At 42.1% G+C, this 26,109-nt stretch overlaps 1 protein-coding gene across 1 annotated transcript in view; it reads left to right on the top strand.

Moving 5' to 3' along the window:
- The window catches only part of col7a1l (collagen type VII alpha 1-like), a 267,567-nt gene that overhangs the window by 60,453 nt on the left and 181,005 nt on the right, over nucleotides 1-26,109 (top strand). Inside the window, 4 exon segments of the mRNA XM_077501253.1 lie at nucleotides 2,357-2,650; nucleotides 2,728-2,775; nucleotides 15,232-15,300; nucleotides 15,668-15,718. Of these exon segments, the coding sequence (XP_077357379.1) occupies nucleotides 2,357-2,650; nucleotides 2,728-2,775; nucleotides 15,232-15,300; nucleotides 15,668-15,718 (462 nt within the window).

The following is a 26,109-nucleotide window of genomic DNA, read 5'->3' as shown; positions in this document are numbered from 1 at the left end:
TGTGTGCGCTTTGTATTGGTAGCGCTGTTTATGTTGTACCCAATTTGGCCACTTAGGGTCAGTGTGGTTCCGTGCGTTCTGATATACGTAAGTTGTTAGCCACATTAGAGAGTAGAAGAAAAAATTCCCCATCAAGTTATGTCAACAAAAGTTGTTTTTTGGAGCATAGGAAGAGCATACGATGGTAAGTAATATTAAAAATGCTTCTCTGTAAACATTCCTGAAGCCTTTTGTATGACCAGCTCCCTTCTTTTGAGGGATAAAAGTGCCGCGAGTAGCGTGGTTATTAGCATTAGCAAGTCTGACTGGAGTAGTAGATCGTGACGATTCTTTGTACATCTGTAAATTGTTTTAATTTTATATGAATGTTATTGTTTAATTGGGCGCTCCGAATTGTCCGTAGGTGTGCGTGTGAGTGTGGATGGTTGTTCGTCTCTGTGTGCCCTGCGATTGGCTGGCAACCAGTCCAGGGTGTCCCCCGCCTACTGCCCAGAGCCAGCTGAGATAGGCGCCAGCAGCCCCCGCGACCCTTGTGAGGAATAAGCGGTCAAGAAAATGGATGGATGGATGGATGGATGAATGTTATTGTGTGTGTGTATATTTATATATATATATATATATATATATATATATTTATATATTTATATATTTATATATTTATGCTTGTAAAGCTGTGGACCGGATATCGCGGCTTTATGGTTTTCATAACAATAGCAAGAGTTCTGCGCCGTGCTCTACTTGTTTTGTTTACGTTTCAGTAGCATCACTATTCAAGCTACTTCCGTGTTTACAGAGAGCTTGCAAAGTTCCCGGATTCCCCGGATGTTGTAAACATAATGCAAAGATGTTACGCACAGTTTTGGGGGCCCCGCCCACAGTCAACGCCCGGCTCGCGAGTTGCGACACGGCACGGGATAGTGTGCGCACGCGCGTGCGCCACAACGAGTGACAACATGCAACTGGAAGAAGCCCGTGCCGTACATCTCGGTATTTCCCATGGCTATCGAGTCTTCTCGGTGCACTTGTATGTCCTGGTGTTGCTACTGCGCGCGAACCAAAAGAATACAGTAACTCCCATGACGATCCAATGCATGGATTCAAACTTCACAGGTATGTCCCACAGCCAACACACCAGCTAAGCTAAAAGCACACTGCAAGCATCAATGTACACAACTAGCATGAGCAGCAGATAGGAGAACTGAGACGTGCCTGCAATTACGTCATCAAACGACAGCCCCCCCCCCCCCCCCCCCAAAAAAAAACAAAAAAAAACATGAACAGTAGTGATTCCGTGGTCATCATCGTGTCTCAGATTTAAAAAAAAAAAAAAAAAAAAAGGCCGTCATATATTAACCAAAAATGAATGTGATGGCAAAAGAAATACAAAAATTGTTGATAAAAAGGGAAGGGCACTTTTGGCAATATTTTTGGATATATTAAGTGCTTAAAATGTGTTTGATAGATTTATTGTTCCATAAGGTGGCTTCATATTTCTTTTGGCTGGACGGTAGGTTTATTTCATGTCTTAAATTTATGTTTCTGAAATACTTCACACTGTGCACATATTCTGTTTAATTGTGTTGGTGTCTGTCTAAAGGTTAAACATTTATATTTCAAATTAAATTATCAGCCATTTGTTTTCCTGGTCCTTATTTAGAATATAAAAAAAAAACAATTATAACTGTCAATAAGACAAATAAATATTTAAACATACATTTTTTTAGTCATATCGCCCAGCCCTTTGTTGCGGTCTATTTAAATAATTGATTCAATATATAAAAATATAGAAGACATTTTTGTTGTTGTTTTTTAACACGTTTGAAGATACTGTAAAAATTTGTGGCGTTTTAAGATTAATGTACACAAGCAACAAATAAGTTTTGAATATTGAATTGAATCGTATTGAATCAAAAATTTTATCGTTCCCAAACTTAATCGAACCGTATCGAAACGTTCTGTTCTGAAAGATATCGTTTTTCAATCGAATCGCAACCTGTGTATCGAGATACATATCGAATCGGCATCATGTCAGAGATTCCCACCCCTTATATATATGTATATATATATATATATATATATATATATATATATATATATATATATATATATATATATATACACGCAAAGAAGAGAAAGCGAAAGTAAAGAAGAGAAAGTGAAAGTAAAGCCCTACATATACAATAAATTCCCAAACATAAAGTATTGAACGTATGTGGTCAATGTTTATATGTTCAAAACCAGTAAACCAAATTGTAGCAGAAATCGTTGTCAATCAAATTATTTGATTTCAAAAATCGATTCTGAATAGAATCGTAGGCCCAAAAATCTGAATTGTGAGTGTTTTCCCCACTTGAAGGACTTGTGGAATGAAACCACAGAGGCGCCGACGTCATGGACGCCGCAGAAAAACGAGGATGGGCCTCTTGATGGGACATCCAGTGAGAAGATGATGGTCAACACAAATCTCACTCAGGTAAGTTGATCAGTAAGTATGAATTTCTTCTGTTGTCGTATTTCTGCAATTAATGTGTGTTTTTGGCAGACACCTTCCGCCCAACCAGGAAGTGTCGTCCAGGCGCTCCCGCTTCCTCAAGGGCACACGGGCAGGAAAAGCGCAGGACACAAGAGGCAGAACAGGGAACGCGGCAAGGTAAATGTCAGTCGTATGTGGAGAAACATGCAGACGACCTCCTGATTGACACCGGCTCTTCTCGCCATGCTAACCAGGGCCGAGGGAACAAAGGACGACATTCGAGGCAAACGTATCACCTGCCGGTAAATGAGACTCAACATGCTCGAGTCGATGGCTTGCACTCACTAACACATTATTACCAAAGATGGAGCCCATGTACAAATTGAGAAAATATGAGACGACAACAACCAAGGCTTGCATTTTGTCACCTGTAAATGATCTCGTTTTGCGCTAGGGTTAGGTCCAAAAAAATAGCCGCAATAAATGAAATGCGCAAGGTAGCTAGTTTTATGTTTGACATTTATTAGAAATGTTTGAAGGCTCTAAAAAACCCTCACCGCACACTTTATACACTTTTCTCATTGAGGCATTTACTTGTTCTCACATTTGTCTCGTTTAAACATTCTCAAAGTTCAAACCTTCAGAAATTTTATATAATAGGTACTGTACTGTAAAAACATAAATGCAGAATTGCAGAATTGGAGATACCCTCCAGCTTACTTGCCTTTATGTAGTGACAGAACATTTGCGCAGAAACAAGAAATAAATAGACAGACACTGGACATCCTTGACGTATGCCCCTTTCCAAACAAAATCTTTGCGTCGTACCATTACTTAATTGTGTGAAGGCTGGAGGCACACGTATGTTATTCTACACCATTCCGTTATTCTTATTCTTATATTTTATTCCTCGCACTTTTTTGTCCAGTTTCTTCTTCCACATTTTTCACCTGATTCACTCTGTTCCAATTTCAAACGATTACAAATATTCGCGCCTACAGCGCTTCCATTTTTCTTATTCCCACGATTCACGTGTTACCTGCAATTCCCGATTTCGTACCCGATTTTTCCCCATGTATTCTTAATGGGAGATTCAAAATTTCACATTTCCTTCCACATTTTTCATCCGATTCACTTCGTTCCAACTTCAATATGTTCCATCATGAGCTCTTCCAGCTTTTCAGTTCCAAAATTCACGCCTTACCCACAATTCACGATTTCGTACCTGAATATTTCCCACATTCTACATTTTTCATTTACTTCCACATTATTCATCCGATTGACTTCGTTCCAACTTCAATATATTCCAGCAATTCAAGCCATGAGCTATTCCAGCTTTTCAGTTCCAAAATTCACGCCTTACCCACAATTCCCGATTTTGTACCCGCACATTACCCACATTCTACATTTTCCATTTACTTCCACATTATTCATCCAATTGACGTCGTTCCAGCTTCAATATATTCCAGCATTTCAAGCCATTAGCTCTTCCAGCTTTTCAGTTCCAAAATTCACACCTTGCCCACAATTCCCGATTTCGTACCCGAATATTTCCCACATTCTACATTTTCCATTTACTTACACATTATTCATCCGATTGACGTCGTTCCAGCTTCAATATATTCCAGCAATTCAAGCCATGAGCTCTTCCAGCTTTTCAGTTCCAAAATTCACACCTTGCCCACAATTTCGGATTTCGTACCCGAATATTTCCCACATTCTATATTTCACATTTACTTCCACATTATTCATCCGATTGACTTCGTTCCAACTTCAATATATTCCAGCAATTCAAGCCATGAGCTCTTCCAGCTTTTCAGTTCCAAAATTCACGCCTTACCCACAATTCCCAATTTCGTACCCAAATATTTCCCACATTCTACATTTTCCATTTACTTCCACATTATTTATCCGATTGACTTCGTTCCAACTTCAATATTAGATTAGATTAGATTAGATTAGCCTTTATTGTCATTATACAAGTACAATGAAATGAAAGCTCTGCCATAAGTGCACACATAATTGACAGATAAAAATATATACAATAAAATAAATAGGTTAAAAAAAATAAAATAAAATAAAACCAATACTGTATAAAACCACTGTACATATTACAATGTACAAATGTGCAAAAGTACAATTCTCGTCCCTAAATGAGTCCAGGTCAGTTGTCAGTGCATAGTGGAGTTGAGTATGATGACAGCTTTTGGAAAGAAACTGTCTCTGAGTCTGTTTGTTTTTGCTGATATTGCTCTGTAGCGCCTACCAGAGGGCAGAAGGCTGAAGAAGTGGAAACCGGGGTGTGTAGGGTCCTTGATGATTTTCCTTGCCCTGCCGAGGCACCGGGAGTTGTAGATGGTAGACAGTGGAGGAAGGGGGCAGCCGATGGTCTTCTGTGCTGTATTGATGACCCTCTGCAGTCTCTTCCTGTCCGCTTCTGTACAGCTTGAGTGCCATACTGACACAGCATAGGTCAGCAGACTCTCAATTGCTGATCTATAGAAGGTCACCAGCAGTTTGGTGTTGAGTTGCTCCTTCCTTAGTAATCTCAGGAAGTGCAGTCTCTGCTGTGCCCTTTTGACGAGTGCTGTGGTGTTAGCTGTCCAGGAGAGGTCTTTAGAGATGTGAACCCCTAGGAATTTGAAGGTCTCCACACGCTCCACGCTTTCGCCGTTGATGTACAGAGGGGCAGGGGCAGGGGCAGTTTTACTCCGTCGGAAGTCCAGAATGAGTTCTTTTGTTTTGGAAATATTCATTGTTAAGTTATTGAGGGCACACCACTCACAGCCTAAAGACCTCATCCCTATAGGCCGCCTCATTTCCCTCTGTAATCATCCCCACCACTGTTGTATCATCCGCAAATTTAACAACGATGTTCTCAGGGTGGGTGGGTCTACAGTCATGTGTGTAAAGTGAAAAAAGTAGTGGGCTCAGCACACAGCCTTGAGGTGAGCCAGTTCTCAGTGTGCAGGTGGATGAGAGATGGGGACCCAGCTTGACGTGCTGGGGTCGGTCGACCAGAAAGTCCTTAATCCAAGAGCAAGTGGAAGGCGGGAGCCCCAGGTTAGCCAACTTGGGGATAAGAATGTCCGGTATTATTGTATTAAAGGCTGAGCTGTAGTCAATAAAAAGCATTCTGACATAGCTTCCCCTTTTCTCGAGATGGCTCAGTGCAGCGTGGAGGGAGATTGTTATTGCATCCTCAGTGGATCTATTTGGCCGATATGCAAACTGATATGGATCGAGAGTGGAGGGGAGACAAGCTTTGATATGTCTCAGTAACAGTTTTTCAAAACACTTTGTGATGACTGGGGTGAGTGCTACTGGACGGAAGTCGGTTAGATTTATTGTGGGTGACTTCTTGGGGACTGGGATGATGATGGCTGATTTTAGGCAGGCTGGAATGTGGGCTTGTTCCAGTGACAGGTTAAAAATATCCGTGAATACTGGTGCTAGTTGGTCAGCACATGCCTTAAGTACTTTCCCCGGAACACCGTCCGGTCCTGTGGCCTTCCTGGGGTTGACAGCACGGAGCACCCGTCTCACGTCTTCCACCACTACAATCAGTGAGGTGGTGCCAGAAGTTGGTGGGAGTTGTAATGAAGAATGTGGTGGTGTGACTGAGTTCTGAGTTTGGGACTCAAAGCGAGCAAAGAAACTGTTTAGCTCCTCTGTTAATGCCGCGTCTGAGTCCCCAGGAGTCGCAGCACAGCCCTTGTAGTTGGTGAGGGACTGTAAGCTCTGCCACATCTGTCGGGGGTTGTTGAGTTGCCCTTCTATCTTCTCCTTGTAGGCTGCTTTGGCGGTCTTGATGCCTCTCCTCAGGTTGGCACGAGCTGTGCTGTAGAGTGCACCGTCGTCCGATCTGAAGGCTGCATCCCGGGCCCGGAGAAGCGAGCGGACCTGGCTCGTCATCCACGGCTTCTGGTTTGGGTATACCTGGAAGGTCTTCTCCACAGTAACCGTGCCCATGCAGTACCTGATGTAAGCCAGTACTGTATCTGTGAATGTGGCCAGTTCTTCGTGGTGGAAAGTCTCCCACTGTGTCTGTTCAAAGCAGTCCTGGAGTCGAGGGAGGGCGTCATCAGGCCAGGTGGTAATGGTCTGTCTTTTGGGCTTGCTTTGACGGCTGAGGGTGTATGCTGGGGCCAGGAACAGTGAGATGTGATCAGACTGTCCCAGGTGGGGGAGGGGTATGGGTCTGTATGCACTCTTAATGTTAGAGTACACATGATCCAATGTTTTATCACCTCTTGTTGGACATTTCACGTGTTGGTAGAATTTTGGTAAAACAGTTTTGAGATTTGCCTGATTAAAATCTCCTGCGATGATGTGCCCGCCATTTGGGTAGGCATACAGATGACTATTTATAGCGTCAAGCAGTAGAGAAAGAGAGGTTTTTACATTAGCATCCGGTGGTATGTAGACGGCAGTGAAAATAATAACAGCTAGCTCTCTTGGTAAGAAGAAGGGTCTGCATCTCACCGACATGAATTCCAGGTCCGGGGAACAATGTTTGTCCATTACAGTGCTGTTATTACACCAACCTTCATTCACGTAGATGCAAAGCCCACCACCTCTCCTTTTCCCGGAGTCGCTGGTCCTGTCCGATCTGTTTAGCGTGCGGCCGGCTAGCTGCACCGCAGCGTCGGGTATTTGTGAGTGCAGCCACGTCTCTGTAATGATTAACGTGCTGCATTCTTGAACGTGACGACTTCCAGCCAGCTGTAAATCCAAATCCTCCGTCTTGTTCACCATGGATCTGGCGTTTGAGAGGTAAATGCTTGGCAGCGATGGTTTGAGTGGCTGTTTCCTGAGCCGAGTTAGCAGGCCGGCTCTGCAGCCACGCTTCTGCTTCCTCTCGCGGCGCCGCCTCCGTCGCCTACCAGACCCGATAACAATCCACGGAGACCCCGCTGGTCTCACTATCTCATCCGGAATATCATGCATGCGATGAAAGTCGCCACAAACAGTCATTTTCTGCTGGAAGCCGATGTTTAGCAAATCCACTCGGTTATAGTTGATTTTAAAGTCCGGTACAGTCGAACAGCTTACAAAAATACACATAAAAAAACACGAAAAACACGCACAAATGGGGAGAGCTTGAAGCCGCAGCATGCTCATGCGCCGCCAAACCGATATATATATAATATATTCCACCATTTCACGTCATGAGCTCTTCCATCTTACCACCGAACTTACCACGCATGGCGGCCATTTTCCAAATTACCATGAATGGCGGCCATTTTGGATAAATGATTAGATATGCCCAGGATTCTCGCCAACCTGGACCCACAGGCCGGCGGCCATCTTGGCCAATGGATTAGGGACGCCTAGGATTTCCGCCACGTCGTCCACTGGGGGCGGCGGCCATCTTGGCCAATTGATTCGGGAAGCCTAGGATTTCCGCCACGTCGTCCACCGGTGGCGGCGGCCATCTTGGCCAATTGATTAGGGACGCCTAGGATTTCCGCCACGTCGTCCACCGGGGGCGGCGGCCATCTTGGCCAATTGATTAGGGACGCCTAGGATTTCCGCCATTTCGACCAAATTTCAATAGGAAGTGACCTAAAATCAACAGGAAGTGACCTGATTTTAACAGGAAGTGACCCGATTTCAACAGGAAGTGACCTGATCTTAACAGGAAGTGAGCTGATTTTAACAGGAAGTGACCTCATATCAACAGGAAGTGACCTCATATCAACAGGAAGTGACTTAAAATCAACAGGAAGTGACCCGATTTCAACAGGAAGTGACCTCATATCAACAGGAAGTGACTTAAAATCAACAGAAAGTGACCCGATTTCAACAGGAAGTGACTCGATTTCAACAGGAAGTGGCCTGAAATCAACAGGAAGTGACCTGATTTTAACAGGAAGTGACCTCATATCAACAGGAAGTGACCTAAAATCAACAGGAAGTGACCCGATTTCAACAGGAAGTGACCTCATATCAACAGGAAGTGACCTAAAATCAATAGGAAGTGACCCGATTTCAACAGGAAGTGGCCTGAAATCAACAGGAAGTGACCTGATTTTAACAGGAAGTGACCTCATATCAACAGGAAGTGACCCGATTTCAACAGGAAGTGGCCTGAAATCAACAGGAAGTGACCTGATTTTAACAGGAAGTGACCTCATATCAACAGGAAGTGACCTAAAATCAACAGGAAGTGACCCGATTTCAACAGGAAGTGACCCGATTTCAAGAGGAAGTGGCCTGAAATCAACAGGAAGTGAGCATGCTAGTGCTAAGTTAGCATACTAATGCTAGCTAATGCTAATGCTAGCTGAACATGCTAATGCTAATGTTAGCTTAGCATGCTAATGCTAAGTTAGCATGCTAATGCTAATGTTAGCTTAGCATGTGAATGGTAATGTTAGCTTAGCATGCTAATGCTAATTTTAGCTTAGCATGCTAATGCTAATGTTAGCTGAGCATGTTAATGCTAATGTTAGCTTAGCATGCTAATGCTAAACTAGCATGCTAATGCTAATGTTAGCTTAGCATGCTCATGCTAATGTTAGCATGCTAACTTGAGTTCTTGCTGATTTATTTTTACTTTTGTGGTATTTGTCTTCCTTCAACTGCTTCTAGATTTCTGGATGAATTTAAACCATTCCAACTTCAGCATGTTAAGCTCATTCCATTTCATTCAGTATCATTCAACATCATTCAACACCATTCAATATCATTCAATATATTTCAATATCATTCATCATCATTCAACATTATTCCAAATCATTCCACAGGTATTCATTCAGCTCTCCAGCCTTCACACGCCATTTCCCCAGAAATGGCATTTCTAGTTTAATAGAGCTATTTGCATTTGCATAAAGTGTTTTCATGGCATCACAAAGATAAGGTCCAAATCCAAATCTTTGAAGGCAATCAAAAATAAAGGCATCCCTTTATTTGCACAGTGTCGAAAGCTTTGTAAAAATCCAGGAAAAGAACAAAACTACCATCAATTATCAAATCACAATAGTCAATAAGGTCAAAGATCAATCTAACATTATTGAAAATATTACGGTTACACATAAATCCAGACTGATTCTCATCTATAATTGAGTTTAAAACACCTTTGAACCTTTTGGCAAAAACACCTGCAAACAATTTATAGTCATTATCAAGTAAGCTAATGGGCCTCCAATTATCAATCATGAGCAAATCTTTCTTTGGTTTGGGTACAAGACTAATAAGCCCTTGAGTCATGGTGGAAGGAAGTTTGGATTCACCCAAGCTCTCTGTAAAAACTTTGAGAAGGAATGGAGCAATTAACTCAGAAAAACGTTTATAGAACTCAGAGCTGATTCCGTCATTCCCAGGAGATTTATTATTTTTAAGATGATTTATAGCGTCTAATATTTATAACGCTATAAATTTATAGCGTCTAATATTTCTTGTAACCAGCGGTACGGGATGCCGTCAAGCTGAAGAAGGAGTCCTATCGGGCCTTTTTGGCCTGTGGGACTCCGGAGGCAGCTGATGGGTACCGGCTGGCCAAGCGGAACGCGGCTTCGGTGGTTGCTGAGGCAAAAACTTGGACATGGGAGGAGTTCGGCGAGGCCATGGAAAATGACTTACGGACGGCTTCGAGGAAGTTCTGGTCCACCATCCGGCATCTCAGGAGAGGAAAGCAGTGCACCATTAACACTGTGTATAGTGGCGATGGTGTGCTGCTGACCTCGACTCGGGACGTTGTGAATCGGTGGGCGGAATACTTCGAAGACCTCCTCAATTCCACCGACACGTCTTCCTCTGAGGAAGCAGAGTCTGGGGACTCTGAGGTGGGCTCTCCTATCTCTGGGGTCGAAGTCATTGAGGTGGTTGGAAAGCTCCTCGGTGGCAGGGCCACGGGGGTGGATGAGATCCGCCCGGAGTTCCTAAAGACTCTGGATGTTGTGGGGCTGTCACAACACACGCCTCTACAACATCGCGTGGACATGGGGGACAGTGCCTCTGGATTGGCAGACCGGGGTGGTGGTCCCCCTTTTTAAGAAGGTGGACCGGAGGGTGTGTTCCAACTATAGAGGGATCACACTCCTCAGCCTCCCTGGTAAGGTCCATCGGGAGGTCGAATCTCGGATTCAGGAGGAGCAGTGTGGTTTCGTCCTGGCCGTGGAACAGTGGACCAGCTCTACACCCTCAGCAGGGTCCTCGAGGGTGCGTGGGAGTTCGCTCAACCAGTCCACATGTGTTTTTTGGATTTGGAGAAGGGGTTCGACCGTGTCCCTCGGGGAGTCCTGTGGGGGGTACCGGGCCCCCTGATACGGGCTGTTCGGTCCCTGTACGACCGTTGCCAGAGTCTGGTCCGCATTGCCGGCAGTAAGTCGGATTCATTTCCAGTGAGGGTTGGACTCCGCCAAGGTTGCCCTTTGTCACCGATTCTGTTCATAATTTTTATGGACAGAATTTCTAGGCGCAGACGAGACGTTGAGGGGTTCCGGTTTGGTGGCCTCAGCATCACATCTCTGCTCTTTGCAGATGATGTGGTGCTGTTGGCTTCTTCAGGCCGGGATCTCCAACTCTCACTGGAGCGGTTTGCAGTGAGTGTGAAGCGGTTGGGATGAAGATCAGGACCTCCAAACCCGAGACCATGGTCCTCAGTCGGAAAAGGGTGGCGTGTCCTCTCCGGGTTGGGGATGAGATCCTGCCCCAAGTGGAGGAGTTCAAGTATCTTGGGGTCTTGTTCACGAGTGAGGGTAGGATGGAGCGGGAGATCGACAGGCGGATCGGTGCAGCGTCTGCAGTGATGCGGACTCTGTATCGGTCCGTCGTGGTGAAGAAGGAACTGAGCCAAAAGGCAAAGCTCTCGATTTACCGGTCAATCTACGTTCTGACCCTCACCTATGGTCACGAGCTGTGGGTCGTGACCGAAAGAACGTGATCCCGGATACAAGCGGCCGAAATGAGTTTCCTCTGCAGGGTGTCCGGGCTCTCCCTTAGAGATAGGGTGAGAAGCTCGGTCATCCGGGACGGACTCAGAGTCGAGCCGCTGCTCCTCCGCGTTGAGAGGAGCCAGCTGAGGTGGCCCGGGCATCTGGTTCGGATGCCTCCTGGACGCCTCCCTGGGGAGGTGTTCCGGGCATGTCCCACGGGCGGGAGGCCCCGGGGACGACCCAGGACATGCTGGAGAGACTATGTCTCTCGGCTGGCCTGGGAACGCCTTGGGATCCCGCCGGAGGAGCTGGTTGAAATGGCTGGGGAGAGGGAAGTCTGGGTTTCCCTCCTAAAGCTGCTGCCCCCGCGACCCGACCTCGGATAAGCGGAAGAAGATGGATGGATGGATGGATGGATGGATATTTCTTGTAGCACAATAGGAGAATCGCACCTTTCCTTCTCTTCCTGGCTAATTAAATTAACGGAATCAATACACCTAAAAAATTCAACCATGTTATGTTTATCAAATTTAGATTTGTACAGGGCCAAGTAATATTTATGACAAAATGTTGAGATTTTCTGCTTATCGTCAGTAAGGATTCCATCAATATTTAATTGAAGTATTGAATTGTATTTGGCTTGTGTTTTTTCTCTCTCTTCTCTTTGTGTCTCTCTCTCGCGTTCTAGCGCCTTCCAAACTTTTTGACCCGAACCGGAAGTGATTGCTACCGGAATATTCGCTACATTTTTTCATTAAAATAAACAGAAAAACAAAACTATAAATGGTTTTATGTACAAATAAGAACATCTATAAAAATAATAAACTAAACAAAGACTGCATACTTTCGTTGTCATGGCAACCATTCAGAGGCAATACAAAACAAAACAAATCAGACTGCAAAAAGTGATTCACATTATAGTGAGGGGTTATAGTTGTATCCATAAATAGAAAAAAGCATAATGAGTCCAATAAATTCAATTTGTTGATTTGACAAGATAAGGTCTGGAAATGTTAAATTTGATTTTTTTTTTTTTCTTAAATCTGGTTCCAATGATGATTCATTTGAGTTAGTGATTGAGCCGGCATACAGTTTGCGTAGCAAATGTAGACGTTTGAATTGTTGTTGAATTTTGTTGTTTGAATTTAAAAAAAAGAAATTTTAGTTTGGTTTCTTGTTTGTTTTATAATCAATCTCCCCTTGTTTATTTTACTAATTGAAATTATTCTTATAAAAAAATCCCCAATGTATTATTTTTCACTCTTTGACCGCCAAAAACGTTTAATAACGTTTAATAACGTATGCTAAAAATCACAATGAATGCCACCAAAAACGTTAATTGACATTCACTATATTTTTTGTTTTGTTTTGTTTTATTTTTTCTTTCATTCTCAATGGGCAGTGCAACATCTTGTGCAGCGCCGCTGTGTCATTAGGGTTGTGAAAAACAGCCACTCACGATGACCAGCAGATAGTAGCATTGGATCGCTTTTCAGTGGGCTCCCTGTGGAGCAAATTCCAATGAAACATGACAGAATCTGATGAAATGGAACGTTTTCAAGGATGACGTGAATGATCAAAGCCTTTGTCACATTCAATCTAATTCACAGGGTGTCACAAAACAAAAAATATTTGCGACAAAGTCACTGTTGTGCACAAAATGTATCTTTCACAAAAAGCTGATTTTCCCATTATTTTTTCTATTTTCACTTATGCCACTCAAATAACCTCTTTTCAAATGGTGATTACTAAAGAACGGAATAAGGTAGAAATTTACTTCTTTTTTTTTCTAATGAAAAAATGGACTGAGATATTTCATGTATCCACCATGTTTATGTAATCATAGCGCACAAAATTCTGTTTGCCTTGAAAGATGAGTTTAAATGCTCGAAATTGGCTGCCACTATTGGGGTTGGTTTTTGGGTGTTAAAGAGTTAGTCTCTTCACTAGCCATTCTTTTTTCCTATACTGCTTGTCCTTCCATGACACCAGTGTTGCCACAGTTACCTTGAAAAAGTAACTTAGTTACTTTACTGATTACTTGGTTTTAAAAGTAACTAAATTGCGTTACTGATTACTTGATTTTAAAAGTAACTAAGTTAGATTAAAAGTTACTTTTTTAGTTACTTTCAGCAGCTGCCGATAACACCATCTCAACATAAAAATAATGCAGTAGAAACGGAGTTCCAAATACTTTATTGAAAGTGCATTTTTAACATGAAAATAAAGGTTTTTTTTATGAAAAACAAAATAGGCAGTCTCTCTTGTTTTGTTTTTTCTCTTCAAAATAAGGATCAGGAAAACAAAAGGTTGATAATTTAATGTTAAATATAAATATTTAACCTTTAGACAGACACCAACACAATTAAACAGAATATTTGCACATTGTGAAGTATTTCAGAAACATAAATTTAAGACATGAAATAAACCTACCGTCCAGCCAAAAGAAATATGAAGCCACCTTATGGAACAATAAATCTATCAAACACATTTTAACCACTTAATATATGCAAAAATATTTCCAAAAGTTCATTTCCCTTTTTAATCAACAATTTTTGTATTTAACAATTGTTTTTTCTTTTGTCATCACTTTCATTTTTGGTTAATGTATGACATCTTTTTTTGTTTTTTTAATCTGAGACACGATGATGACCACAGAATCACTACTGTTTATATTTTGTTTTTTGGGCTGTCGTAATCGCGGGCACGTCTCAGTTCTTCTATCTGCTGCTCATGCTAGTTGTAGACATTGACAGGGAGCCACAAACTGAGAAATGAGATACTTGCAGTGTGCTTTTAGCTTAGCTGGTGTGTTGGCTGTGGGACATACCTGTGCCGTTTGAATCCATGCATTGGATCGTCACGGGAGTTATTCTTTTTGGCTCGCGCGCAGTACCAACGCCGGCCCGAGACATACAAGTGCACCGAGAGGACTCGATAGCCATGGGAAATACCGAGATGTACGGCACCGGCTTCTGCTAACTGTCTCCATTTGTATGTTGTCACTCGTTGCGCGCGCGCGCGCCGTGTCGCGAGCACGGAAACACGGAAGTAGCTTGAATGGTGATGCTACTGAAATGTAAACAAAACAAGTAGAGCACGGCGCAGAACTCTTGCTATTGTTATGAAAACCATAAAGCCTCACTCGCAACCGATACGGTCGTTTAGCTCCCCTTGACGAACGATGGTTCGGTCGAATCGTTTTTTTGTTCCACCCCTACTGAAAACGTATCTTGTCTGACATCACTCCCCCTGGCGAGAGGGCGAAGACGACCTCATCCCATAATGCTTCACGGACCAGTTGAGGATGGAAATAAATTATTTTTTTTACCACTTTTATGGTCCATAATGCACACTTTTTTTGTTGTGTTGTGTGCCTGTTGGTTAATAAAACTAGTAGTAAAAGTATCATCACTTTTGTTTTGAATGTGCAAACCATTCATGACCAGACCATGGCTGAATTCAGTGTGGTGATCAATGACTTCTGCCTCATATTCGTAGTTAGCAGTAGTTGTTTGTGACTGTTACAACAGTGAGATAGTTTGCCTTCTTCATGAAAATGTGGAGTAACGCATTGATTCTCTGGACAGTAACTTTAATCAGACTACTTTGTAGAATAAAGTAACGCGTTAGACTATTAGTTACTTTAGAAAGCAACTTTTTTCAGTAACGCGAACGCGTTACCGGCAACACTGCATGACACACAAAAAAAAAAGTCATTCAGTCTGGAATGCACACGTGTGATGTCCATGATGCGCTTTTTTGGATGCTCAGTGGATGCTTGAATGCTCTTGAATGCTCCGCTTGCCGATATTGCAAATGCCAAAGGACAATAACGAAACCCGATCTCTCCTCTGCCCTCTCTTCTCCTCCCAGACGAGCAGCGAGAGCGAGCGGTGGGCGGAGTTTGTCGATGCCCGCCATTATGACCAGCAAAAAGAGGAGGTAGGTAGGCGGCCTAATTTGCAGGTTGACGCGCCGCCGGATGACATCCAGACGCCTTCTCGTTAGTGGGCCTGTCACACGCCCTTTCAATCGCATCTTCTCGGGGAAAGCAGCAAATGAATTGCACACCTACTTCCTGAGTCTTTAATTAGCAGCCGATGCATTTGTTGCGCTGTGATCATTTAATGAACTTTTCAGCAATTTTTGTTTGAATACAAATTTGTGGATTTTTAATGGTTTTATCACCTGCTTGTCAGAAGTCACACCAAATTCATTTTATTCCCGAATGAAAAAGGTTTGACTCCATTTGATCGCATAGTTGCAAAACGCATTTTGACGATTTTTTTTCTTTGAATCCCACAAACAGGATGAGACGTCACTGTCATCTCCTCCCATCGCCACACAGGAAGCAGACAAGGTGGGATTGCTCATTGGCCTAAAACACACACGCACGCGCACATCTTGCATGCACATGAATGCATTGCATGAATTTTGAACATTTTCACCAGCCAACAAACAAACATCGTTCGGGAATGCGTGAAAGCCACAGCATGATTTGAACGCTTTGCCGGGATGAGAATGAGCACACTTAGGGGTATATTCACTAAGAATGCGCTGCGTCCGGTAATAGCGCGAAATATTGCACCACAACTGCACCCGCAGTCTGCGCCCAGTTACCAACCTATTCACTAAGGATATTGCTGTAATCATATACCGGCGCAAACACGCCCACAAAACTGACAGCTTGGAGCAAATTTGCACCTGATTTACCACACATGGCAATTAGTGATAGACCGATAATCGGCCGGGCTGATAATCGGGGCCGATATTTGACATACTGGTACATATCGGTATCGGCCTGTTTTATTAATCTGACGGCCGATATAAGCGATCCATTTAAAACTCCGTCTTTTCGCTTCGAATGCAGCCCAGAGCGTCTTTGTCTGTTATGGAGTCCAACTCCAGCAACGTAACGCCCATAGCAGCATTTGATTGGTTAGCCGTGCAAGAGCCAGAACCAATCAGTAGTGTAAGCCGTGTATCACAGTAGCCGGTCACACACACGCACCCACGGACACAACGCGAGACACATGCTTCGAAGGTAAGTTAAAAGAGAAGAGACTCCGCCGAACTTTTCACCATGATAAGCTAAACACATTGAATTATGTTGTGTATTAAATGCACTATATGAATGAAGCTGCATTGCCTTGCATTGAATCCCGCTAGCTAACAGTAGTGTGTTCAGCTTAGCATGTAGGCTAACACCCAGTAGCTAATTCGCTACTTGAACTACTCGGGGAGGGAATCACACACATTTTCACTTAATTAAGTAAATAATGTTTGTTAGAAAGGTTCCAAATATTAACAGTTGTCATTATTAAATTGTCTAGTTCCATGTTAAGAGTAGAGTAATGTCATTATATTTACCTCTCATGACGCACACATTGCATTCTGGGTCACGTCCACTACTTGTTGTACAGCGATTATGCAGTTAGATGCCACAGTGACACTAAATAGCGTTTAGTTACTTTATATTGTGTTTTTTTGTCGCACTGGTTTGCCATTGTGTGCCTTAAGCTTCGACGTCGATTTGATTGACAGATCGTTGTGCACCTCGTTAAAGTCCGCTCCGTAACTAATTAAGTGTCTCAAACACCGTTTAACTACACGAACGTGTTCTCTTTCGTATGTTAGGCATTAGTAGAGAAGTGCACTAAAGTATAGTGTGCTTATTTGCTCGTTTTGTCTCTCTTTTCACGTCATGTCTGCCGTCAGTTGGGACATTATCCTCTCAATGGATGCCACTAATATGTAACATCTACGGCCGTAGTCGGCTGCAATTAATGTTCAGTGATGTAATTTCGTTACGTGCATCATACTTTGAATAATGAGCTCATGTTTGGTGTGTTGTATAACGTGTGTTAATAACTATGCATGTGTACAGCTAAGATAGTGCTTGTTAATGTGAATTAGCAATGTTGTAGCCCAGTTATTATTTAGACAAGTAAACCTGTGCCATTAAGTGATACAGTACAGTACAGTAGTGAGAGAATAGTGTGCCCATATTAGAGATCGACCGATAATCGGTCGGGCCGATAATCGGGGCCGATATTTGACATATTGGTACATATCGGTATCGGTCTGTTTTATTAATCTGACGGCCGATATGAGCGATCCATTTAAAACTCCGTCTTTTCGCTTCGAATGCAGCCCAGAGCGTCTCTGTCTGTTATGGAGTCCAACTCCAGCAATGTAACGCCCATAGCAGCATTTGATTGGTTAGCCGTGCAAGAGCCAGAACCAATCAGTAGTGTATGCCTGTATCACAGTAGCCGGTCACACACGCACCCACGTACACAACGCGACAGACACATGCTTCGAAGGTAAGTTAAAAGAGAAGAGACTCCGCCGATCGTTTCACCATGATAAGCTAAACACATTGAATTATGTTGTGTATTAAATGCACTATATGAATGGAGCTGCATTGCCTTGCATTGAATCCCCGCTAGCTAACAGTGGTGTGTTCAGCTTAGCATGTAGGCTAACACCCAGTAGCTAATTCGCTACTTGAACTACTCGGGGAGGGAATCACACACATTTTCACTTAATTAAGTAAATAATGTTTGTTAGAAAGGTTCCAAATATTAACAGTTGTCATTATTATATTGTCTAGTTCCATGTTAAGAGTAGAGTAACGTCATTATATTTACCTCTCGTGACGCACACATTGCATTCTGGGTCACGTCCATTACTTGTTGCATAGCGGTTATTATGCAGTGAGATCCCACAATGACACTAAATAGCGTTTAGTTACTTTATATTGTGTTTATTTGTCGCACTGGTTTGCCATTGTGTGCCTTAAGCTTCGACGTCGATTTGATTGACAGCTCGTTGTGCACCTCGTTAAAGTCCGCTCCGTAACTAATTAAGTGTCTCAAACACCGTTTAACTACACGAACGTGTCCTCTTCCGTATGTTTGGCATTAGTAGAGAAGTGCACTAAAGTATAGTGTGCTTATTTGCTCGTTTTGTCTCTCTTTTCACGTCATGTCTGCCGTCATTTGGGACATTATCCTCTCAATGGATGCCACTAATATGTAACATCTACGGCCGTACACGGCTGCAATTAATGTTCAGTGATGTAATTTCGTTACGTGCATCATACTTTGAATAATGAGCTCATGTTTGGTGTGTTGTATAACTTTCTCGTGTGTTAGTAACTATTCATGTGGACAGCTAAGATAGTGCTTGTTAATGTGAATTAGCAATGTTGCAGCCCAGTTATTACTTAGACAAGTACATCTGTGCCATTAAGTGATACAGTACAGTACAGTAGTGAGAGAATAGTGTGCCCATATACACACGTGTCTATAAGTGTAAAACACATTAAACAGCAGAAACTGGCAGCGGTCCACTGCAACAATGTCTGTTTAACCAAGTTATTCTTACTATTATTATAACCAAGTTATTTTACTCAACCCTTTTTCTGCGTTGATTGGGGCATCCTAAGTGGCAGTAAACTACATGATGAAGTGTCTTTTGACAGTTCTCTTGTAGAGAGGAGTAGCATGATATTGCTGTTCTCGATTTAAGATCCTCAGCTTATCAAAACTGTCTATATGGTAACAATAACAATAATCATAATAAGGTCTACAAGAACTGTATGGTGTTCAGGGATGAATAGTTTTTCTCATGGAATTTTTTTATTTATTTTTGCTGTAGTAATAAGTAATGCCACAGCTGATGCACATTTTGAATGACAGGGTTCCTCCTATTACTTCAAAATATAAAAATATAACATTTATAGAATAAAACTACAAGTATCCCAAATGCTATAAAAGGTAATGTCACATTGGCCCCCACATTTAACTCCCCCCGCCACCAACGTCTTATTGCAGATAGAAGGATGTAAAATGAAAAGTGTAGTGTGAGAATCCATTGTAAAGAACGGTTAGGGTTTGCATTATTCAAAAATTTGGTGCCAACATTTTAACTTTTACTGCAAATGAATATCGGCTTCAAATATCGGTTATCTGCCTCCTTGACTACCGATAATCGGAATCGGTATCGGCCCTGAAAAAAGCATATCGGTCGATCTCTAGCCCATATACACACGTGTCTATAAGTGTAAAACACATTAAACAGCAGAAACTGGCAGCGGTCCACCGCAACAATGTCTGTTTAACCAAGTTATTCTTACTATTATTATAACCAAGTTATTTTACTCTACCTTTTTCTGCGTTGATTGGAACATCCTAAGTGGCAGTAAACTACATGATGAAGTGTGCTGTATCCTGAAGCTGTCTTTTGACAGTTCTCTTGTAGAGAGGAGTAGCATGATATTGCTGTTCTAGATTTAAGATCCTAAACTTATCAATACTGTCTATATGGTAACAATAACAATAATCATAATGAGAATAAGGTCTACAAGAACTGTATGGTGTTCAGGGATGAATAGTTTTTCTCATGGAATTTTTAATTTTTTTTTGCTGTAGTAATAAGTAATGCCACAGTTGATGCACATTTTGAATGACAGGGTTCCTCCCATTACTTTAAAATATAAAAATATAACATTTATATAATAAAACTACAAGTATCCTAAATGCTATAAAAGGTCATGTAACGTTGGCCCCCACATTTAACTCCCCCCGCCACCAACGTCTTATTGCAGATGGAAGGATGTAAAATGAAAAGTGCAGTGTGAGAATCCATTGTAAAGAACGGTTAGGGTTTGCATTATTAAAAAATTTGGTGCCAACATTTTAACTTTTACTGCAAATGAATATCGGCTTCAAATACCGGTTATCAGCCTCCTTGACTACCGATAATCGGTATCGGCCCTGAAAAAAGCATATCGGTCTATCTCTAATGGCAATGGATTTGCCACAGTTGTGAGAAAGATGACATTATCCGAAAGCCAGGTTGGACCGAAAGTAAGCGTTTATAGTGCCATTTAACTGTACAAAACAGAGAGGACGATAACGACGTCATTCATTAAATTGGTGTGATCGTCTTTTAAAAATATATTTTCAGAGGTTGGCGTGGGCGTACAGTATGCATCTGGCACGTAAAAATGATCATAAAATGCCTCCCCGCCATTGCCGATCAACCCTGGTTACGTTATGTGTCCTAAACCAACATTGAAAAATCTCTCTCGCTCTCTGGATTGGGGTGGGCATATTTTGCGTCAAATGATGCAGAGCATCCCTAGAAGTGAGAGAGTTGTCATTGGTGCAGACTTCAATGGACATGTTGGTGCAGGAAACAGAGGAGATGAGGAGGTGATGGGCAGGTTTGGTATCCAGGAGAGGAACGCAGAAAGACAGCTGGTAGTTGATTTTGCAAAAGGGATGCAAATGGCTGTTGTGAATACTTTATTCCAGAAGAGGCGGGAACATAGGGTGACCTACAAGAGTGGAGGTAGAAGTACACAGGTAGACTACATCTTGTGTAGACGGTGTAATTTGAAGGAGATCAGCAACTGCAAAGTAGTGGTAGGTGAGAGTGTAGCCAGACAGCATAGGATGGTTGTGTGTAGGATGACTCTGCTGGTGAGGAAGACAAAGAGGCCAAGGGCAGAGCCGAGGACGAAATGGTGGAAGCTGAAAAAGGAAGAGTGTTGTATGACTTTCAGGAAGGAGTTGAGAAAGGCTCTGGGTGGTGAGGATGTGCTCCCAGATGACTGGACAACTAGAGCAAATGTGATCAGGCATACAGGTAGGACAGTCCTTGGTGTGTCATCTGGAAGGAAAGGAGATAAGGTGACTTAGTGGTGGAATGAGGAGGTGCAGACGTGGATCCAGAGAAAGAGGTTAGCTAAGAAGTGGGACACTGAGAGGACTGAAGAAAGTAGAAAGGAGTACAGGGAAATACAGTGTAAGGTGAAAGTAGAAGTGGCAAAGGCCAAACAAGGGGCTTACGATGACTTGTATGCAAGGTTGGACAGTAAGGAGGGAGAGACTGATCTATACAGGTTGGCAAGGCAAAGAGATAGAGATGGGAAGGACGTGCAGCAGGTTAGGGTAATAAAGGATAGGGATGGGATAGGGATGGAAGAGTGTTGACAGATGCCAGCGGTGTGATGGGAAGATGGAAAGAGTACTTTGAAGAGTTGATGAATGAGGAAAATGAGAGAGAACGAAGAGTAGAAGGGGTGACTGTTGTGGACCAGGAAGTAGCAAAGATTAGTAAGGATGAAGTGGGAAGGGCATTGAAGAGGATGAAGGCACTCGGTCCTGATGACATACCTGTGGAGGTATGGTAGTGTCTAGGAGAGGTAGCAGTAGAATTTTTGACTGGGTTGTTCAACAGGATCTTAGATAGTGAGAAAATGCCTGAGGAATGGAGGAGAAGTGTGCTGGTGCCCATTTTTAAGAACAAGGGAGACATGCAGAATTGTGGCAACTACAGAGGAATAAAGCTGATGGGCCACACAATGAAACTATGGGAAAGAGTAGTGGAAGCTTGTCTGAGGGCAGATGTGAACATTTGTGAGCAGCAGTATGGTTTCATGCCAAAAAAAATAAAAAAAATAAAAAAATAAAAATAAAAAAATAAAAAAGAGTACGACAGATGCAGTATTTGCTTTGAGGATGCTGATTGAGAAGTACAGAGAAGGTCAGAAGGAGCTGCATTGTGTCTTTGTTGACCTGGAGAAAGCTTATGACAGAGTGCCCAGAGAGGAACTGTGGTTTTGTATGAAGAAGTCTGGAGTGGCGGAGAAGTATGTTCAAGTGGTGCATGACATGTATGAGGACTAAGACAGTGGTGAGGTGTGCTGTAGGTATGACGGAGGAGTTCAAGGTGGAGGTGGAACTACATCAGGGATCAGCTCTGAGCCCCTTCTTGTTCACAATGGTAATGGACAGGATGACAGATGAGGTTAGACAGGAATCCCCATGGACTATGATGTTTGCAGATGACATAGTGATCTGTAGTGAGAGCAGGGAACAGGTGGAGGAGAAGCTAGAGGCGTGGAGGTTTGCCCTGGAAAGGAGGGGAATGAAGGTTAGCCGTAGCAAGACGGAGTATCTGTGCGTGAATGAGAGGGACCCAAGTGGAAGAGTAAGGTTACAGGGAGAAGAGACCAAGAAGGTGGAGGAGTTTAAGTATTTAGGGTCTACAGTCCAGAGCAATGGAGAGTGTGGAAAAGAAGTGAAGAAGCGTGTGCAGGCAGGCTGGAACGGGTGGAGAAAAGTGTCAGATGTGATGTGTGATAGAAGAGTTTCAGCTAAAATGAAAGGAAAGGTTTATAAAACTGTGGTGAGACCAGCAATGTTGTTTGGTCTGGAGACAGTGCCACTGAGAAAAAGACAGGAGGCAGAGCTGGAGGTGGCAGAGATGAAGATGCTGAGATTCTCCCTGGGAGTGACCAGGTTGGGTAGGATCAGGAATGAGTACATCAGAGGGACAGCACATGTTAGAAGCTTTGGAGATAAAGTCAGAGAGGCCAGACTTCGATGGTTTGGACATGTCCAGAGGAGAGATAGTGACTATATTGGAAGAAGGATGCTGAGTTTTCAAATGCCAGGCAGAAGATCGAGAGGAAGACCAAAGAGGAGGTTTATGGATGTAGTTAAAGAGGACATGAAGGTAGTTCGTGTGAGAGCAGAGGATGCAGAGGACAGAGTTAGTGGAGGCAACTGATTCGCTGTGGCGACCCCTGAAGGGAAAATCCGAAAGAAGAAGTAGAAGAAGAGTTGTAATAGTGGAACAGAACAACAATGAAAAATGCAAATTGACTTATTTTATAATTATTTATAAAGATACATATCAAGTTGATTGGAAAAAAAATGTCACACCTTTTCACATTCATTTTTTTGGTGTACTTTTGTATTTATTATAAATGAATGTCAATTATGTAAACTACTCTTTGATTGTCGCTGGTGAAAATTCTCAATATAAAAAAATAGAACTCAGTCTCTGGCTTTTGTTTTTCTTCACACAGCAGTTGTAGTTTTGGAATTTTTCATTAGAGTTAGTTTTGATTTCGTTTTGAGTTTTGTTTTTTAAATTAAGTTAGTAATAATTCGTTTTCAGTTTTAGTTAGTTTCAGTGTTGTTGTTTTTTGTTTTTTTTAAAATGTGTATTACTTGTGCACAATATTTAAAAAACACCGTGGGAGCGACATCATCTTTTGGTACTTTTCGATTGGCTGCTGCGAGATGACGTTACATCTGTTACACGTTTTCAATCGTACTTATTCCGGTTAATATTAAAATTAGGGGTGCACTATTTGATCAGCCGGCTGATTTATCGGCAAATCAATCTTTTCCACCGATTTCATCTCTCTCCTCAGTGGTCTGAAAAAGTATCCTCTTCTGCTGAGATTATTAATAGGCTTTTATTTTTATTTGAGAGAAATACTTACAGTGCAGTTAAAATAAGCTGTTTGCATTATTTCACCGATATTGTTCAATGTTTTCCAATAAAAGAAGACTGGAACACTTAAGGTGTATGCTGCTTGTATTCCCACATATGTTATTGAGATTCTTTCATCTTACTTATTGTGGGAATGCTGAAAGCATATGTTGTTTCTAACCTTTATTATTATTATACTTATTATTATTATTATAGCATTTTATTCTCAACACTTTTTGCAATCAAACTATTCCTACATAATACTTCTGATTTACACCGTTCAAATTTCAATTTGCTGACAAAATTCACGCCTTAGGGGTATTTATCATTTGACTCCATATTACTTACAGTGCTCGCATAATTTAATGTTAAAGATCAACTTTTCCCCATTCGTTTTTAATGGGACTGACACTGATTTTTTTTCTAAGTCCCACTTTCCATGCCCACTTCCATACATACAACAGACCATTATGACCGGCTTTCTGATATTGCTCAGTGGCACAGTTGGGAGAGTGCATGTACAGTAAGCAGCAGGTCGCACGTTCAAAGCCACCGCCGACTGTACATTGCACATGTGTCCGTGGCTATTACGTAAACGGATATTAAGTATAGCAACTGACTATCATACCAGGAATTGCGTTATACTGACATGGTTAAACACATATGTTTCAAATCAGTGCTGATGGCTCAGCATTAGATGACACTTTGAAAGACAAATACGCCAATTTGCTCTGATTTGCAGCAAGCCCCATTAGCTCACCTGGTAAGTAACTTGCCTGCGGTTGCATTTTTACACCCAAGCTCGGGTTCGAACCTCGGTAGGAAAATCACCCCCAATTTTCATTTCAGACATGGATATTTTCCAATTGTTTCACATAAAATAATTAATGTACTAAACCTCAGTGCATCCATCAATTATGTAAATTATGTAAAAAAAAAAAAAAAAAAAAAAAAAAGGAAGTTTAAATAGGAAGGAGTGCAGTGTAGTGCAGCAAAGGAGGAAGTTTAAATAAAATAATAAAAACAATGTCACATACTTTATTGCAGCTGTGGTGGTCGAGCGGGGCTTTGTCCAGTAATAAGGAGGTACAAATACGCCGATTGGCTCTGTTGCTCACCAAGTCAAGTAGCTCTTGCGGTAAGTGCTTTAGCGTAGGGCCCTTGCAGTGACACGGAAGTCCCAAGTTCGAATCTCCGTGTGAAAATGTTATTCCCCCCCCCCAACTTTCATTACAGAAATTGACATGGTTCAATTGTTTTACATAAACAAATTAATATACTAACCCTAAGTGCATCCATCGATTTTGTAAATAAAACGTGAATAGAGATAGCGTGAATCACTTTATTACGCTCTTACGCCCTGTGGATCACTTGATAATACAAATTTGAAGCAAAGCTACAAGTCCTTCCTCCGTAGCTGAGCGGATAGCACACGAAAACGCGAGTCATGACATCGTGGGTATGATCCCAGTCAAGCATGTATTTTTTATTTTTTTTTCAATAAACGTTAAAACAAATCTCTTGACAACAGCCATTTGCTCTTGTCAATATTGTAAAACGTGACTTGTTAATGCTAGTGACGTTACACTCAAAGCAGACGCTGGACAAGAGTGTCAGCGCTCACGATAGAAGTATCACAATCGCTCGTCTCTTTATTTATTTATTTATTTATTTATTTGTTATTTATTTGCAACACACAATATAACGTCACCCTCGAAGCAGACACTCGGCAAGTGTCACGCGCTCGCGACGAGAAGTGGCTCGATAAGTTGTTCTGATCCAACAAGTGTCCACAGGAACCCAGTGAAAAGAGATGCCATCTGCTGGCCAGAGTTTTTTTTTCTTTTTTCATAGTTTATTACTGAAATGTCACTTGCATGTTTACATTTTATCAGCAAAAAACAAAAAAACATATAAGATCATTATATTCAATGTGATCTAGCATGACTAAGTTTTTATCAACATTTTTTCCGCTTTCTAAGACACTTAAAATTGATTACTACACGTTTGGAGCAAACTATAACATCCTTCCTGCGTGGGTGAGCGGCGAAACACCGTGGACACGAATTATAAGTTCACATGGTCGATCCTGGTGGAAGTCAGGCTTTTTTTGTTTGTTTTATTTTTTTTTTATATTTCAAATATAAATAACGGCAATTTATTCACAACAGCATTGCAATTGCTAGTACGTGCAGCGATGTAGGTTATGGTACCATTGCTTGGCGCCAGGCAGCGAATCCGAGAGACCATTTGTTTGCACTACTAATAAAAAAAGAGAAAAGAAATCGCTGCGAGACCGTTTAAATAAAATGTGGATACTAAATACAATACTATGTATTGTCATAGTCATCTACATGTCCGTGATAGTTGAATGGTTAAAGCAATGGATTGGCCCGTGGGAGAGAGTGGTTCGATCCCTCGTTGGGAAACGTTTTAGCATAACTTTGA

Source organism: Festucalex cinctus, chromosome 16 (assembly GCF_051991245.1).
Source record: "Festucalex cinctus isolate MCC-2025b chromosome 16, RoL_Fcin_1.0, whole genome shotgun sequence".
Classification (NCBI taxonomy): Eukaryota; Metazoa; Chordata; class Actinopteri; order Syngnathiformes; family Syngnathidae; genus Festucalex; species Festucalex cinctus.
Note: the sequence above shows the minus strand (reverse complement) of the source record. Positions and strands in the feature narration are given on the sequence as shown.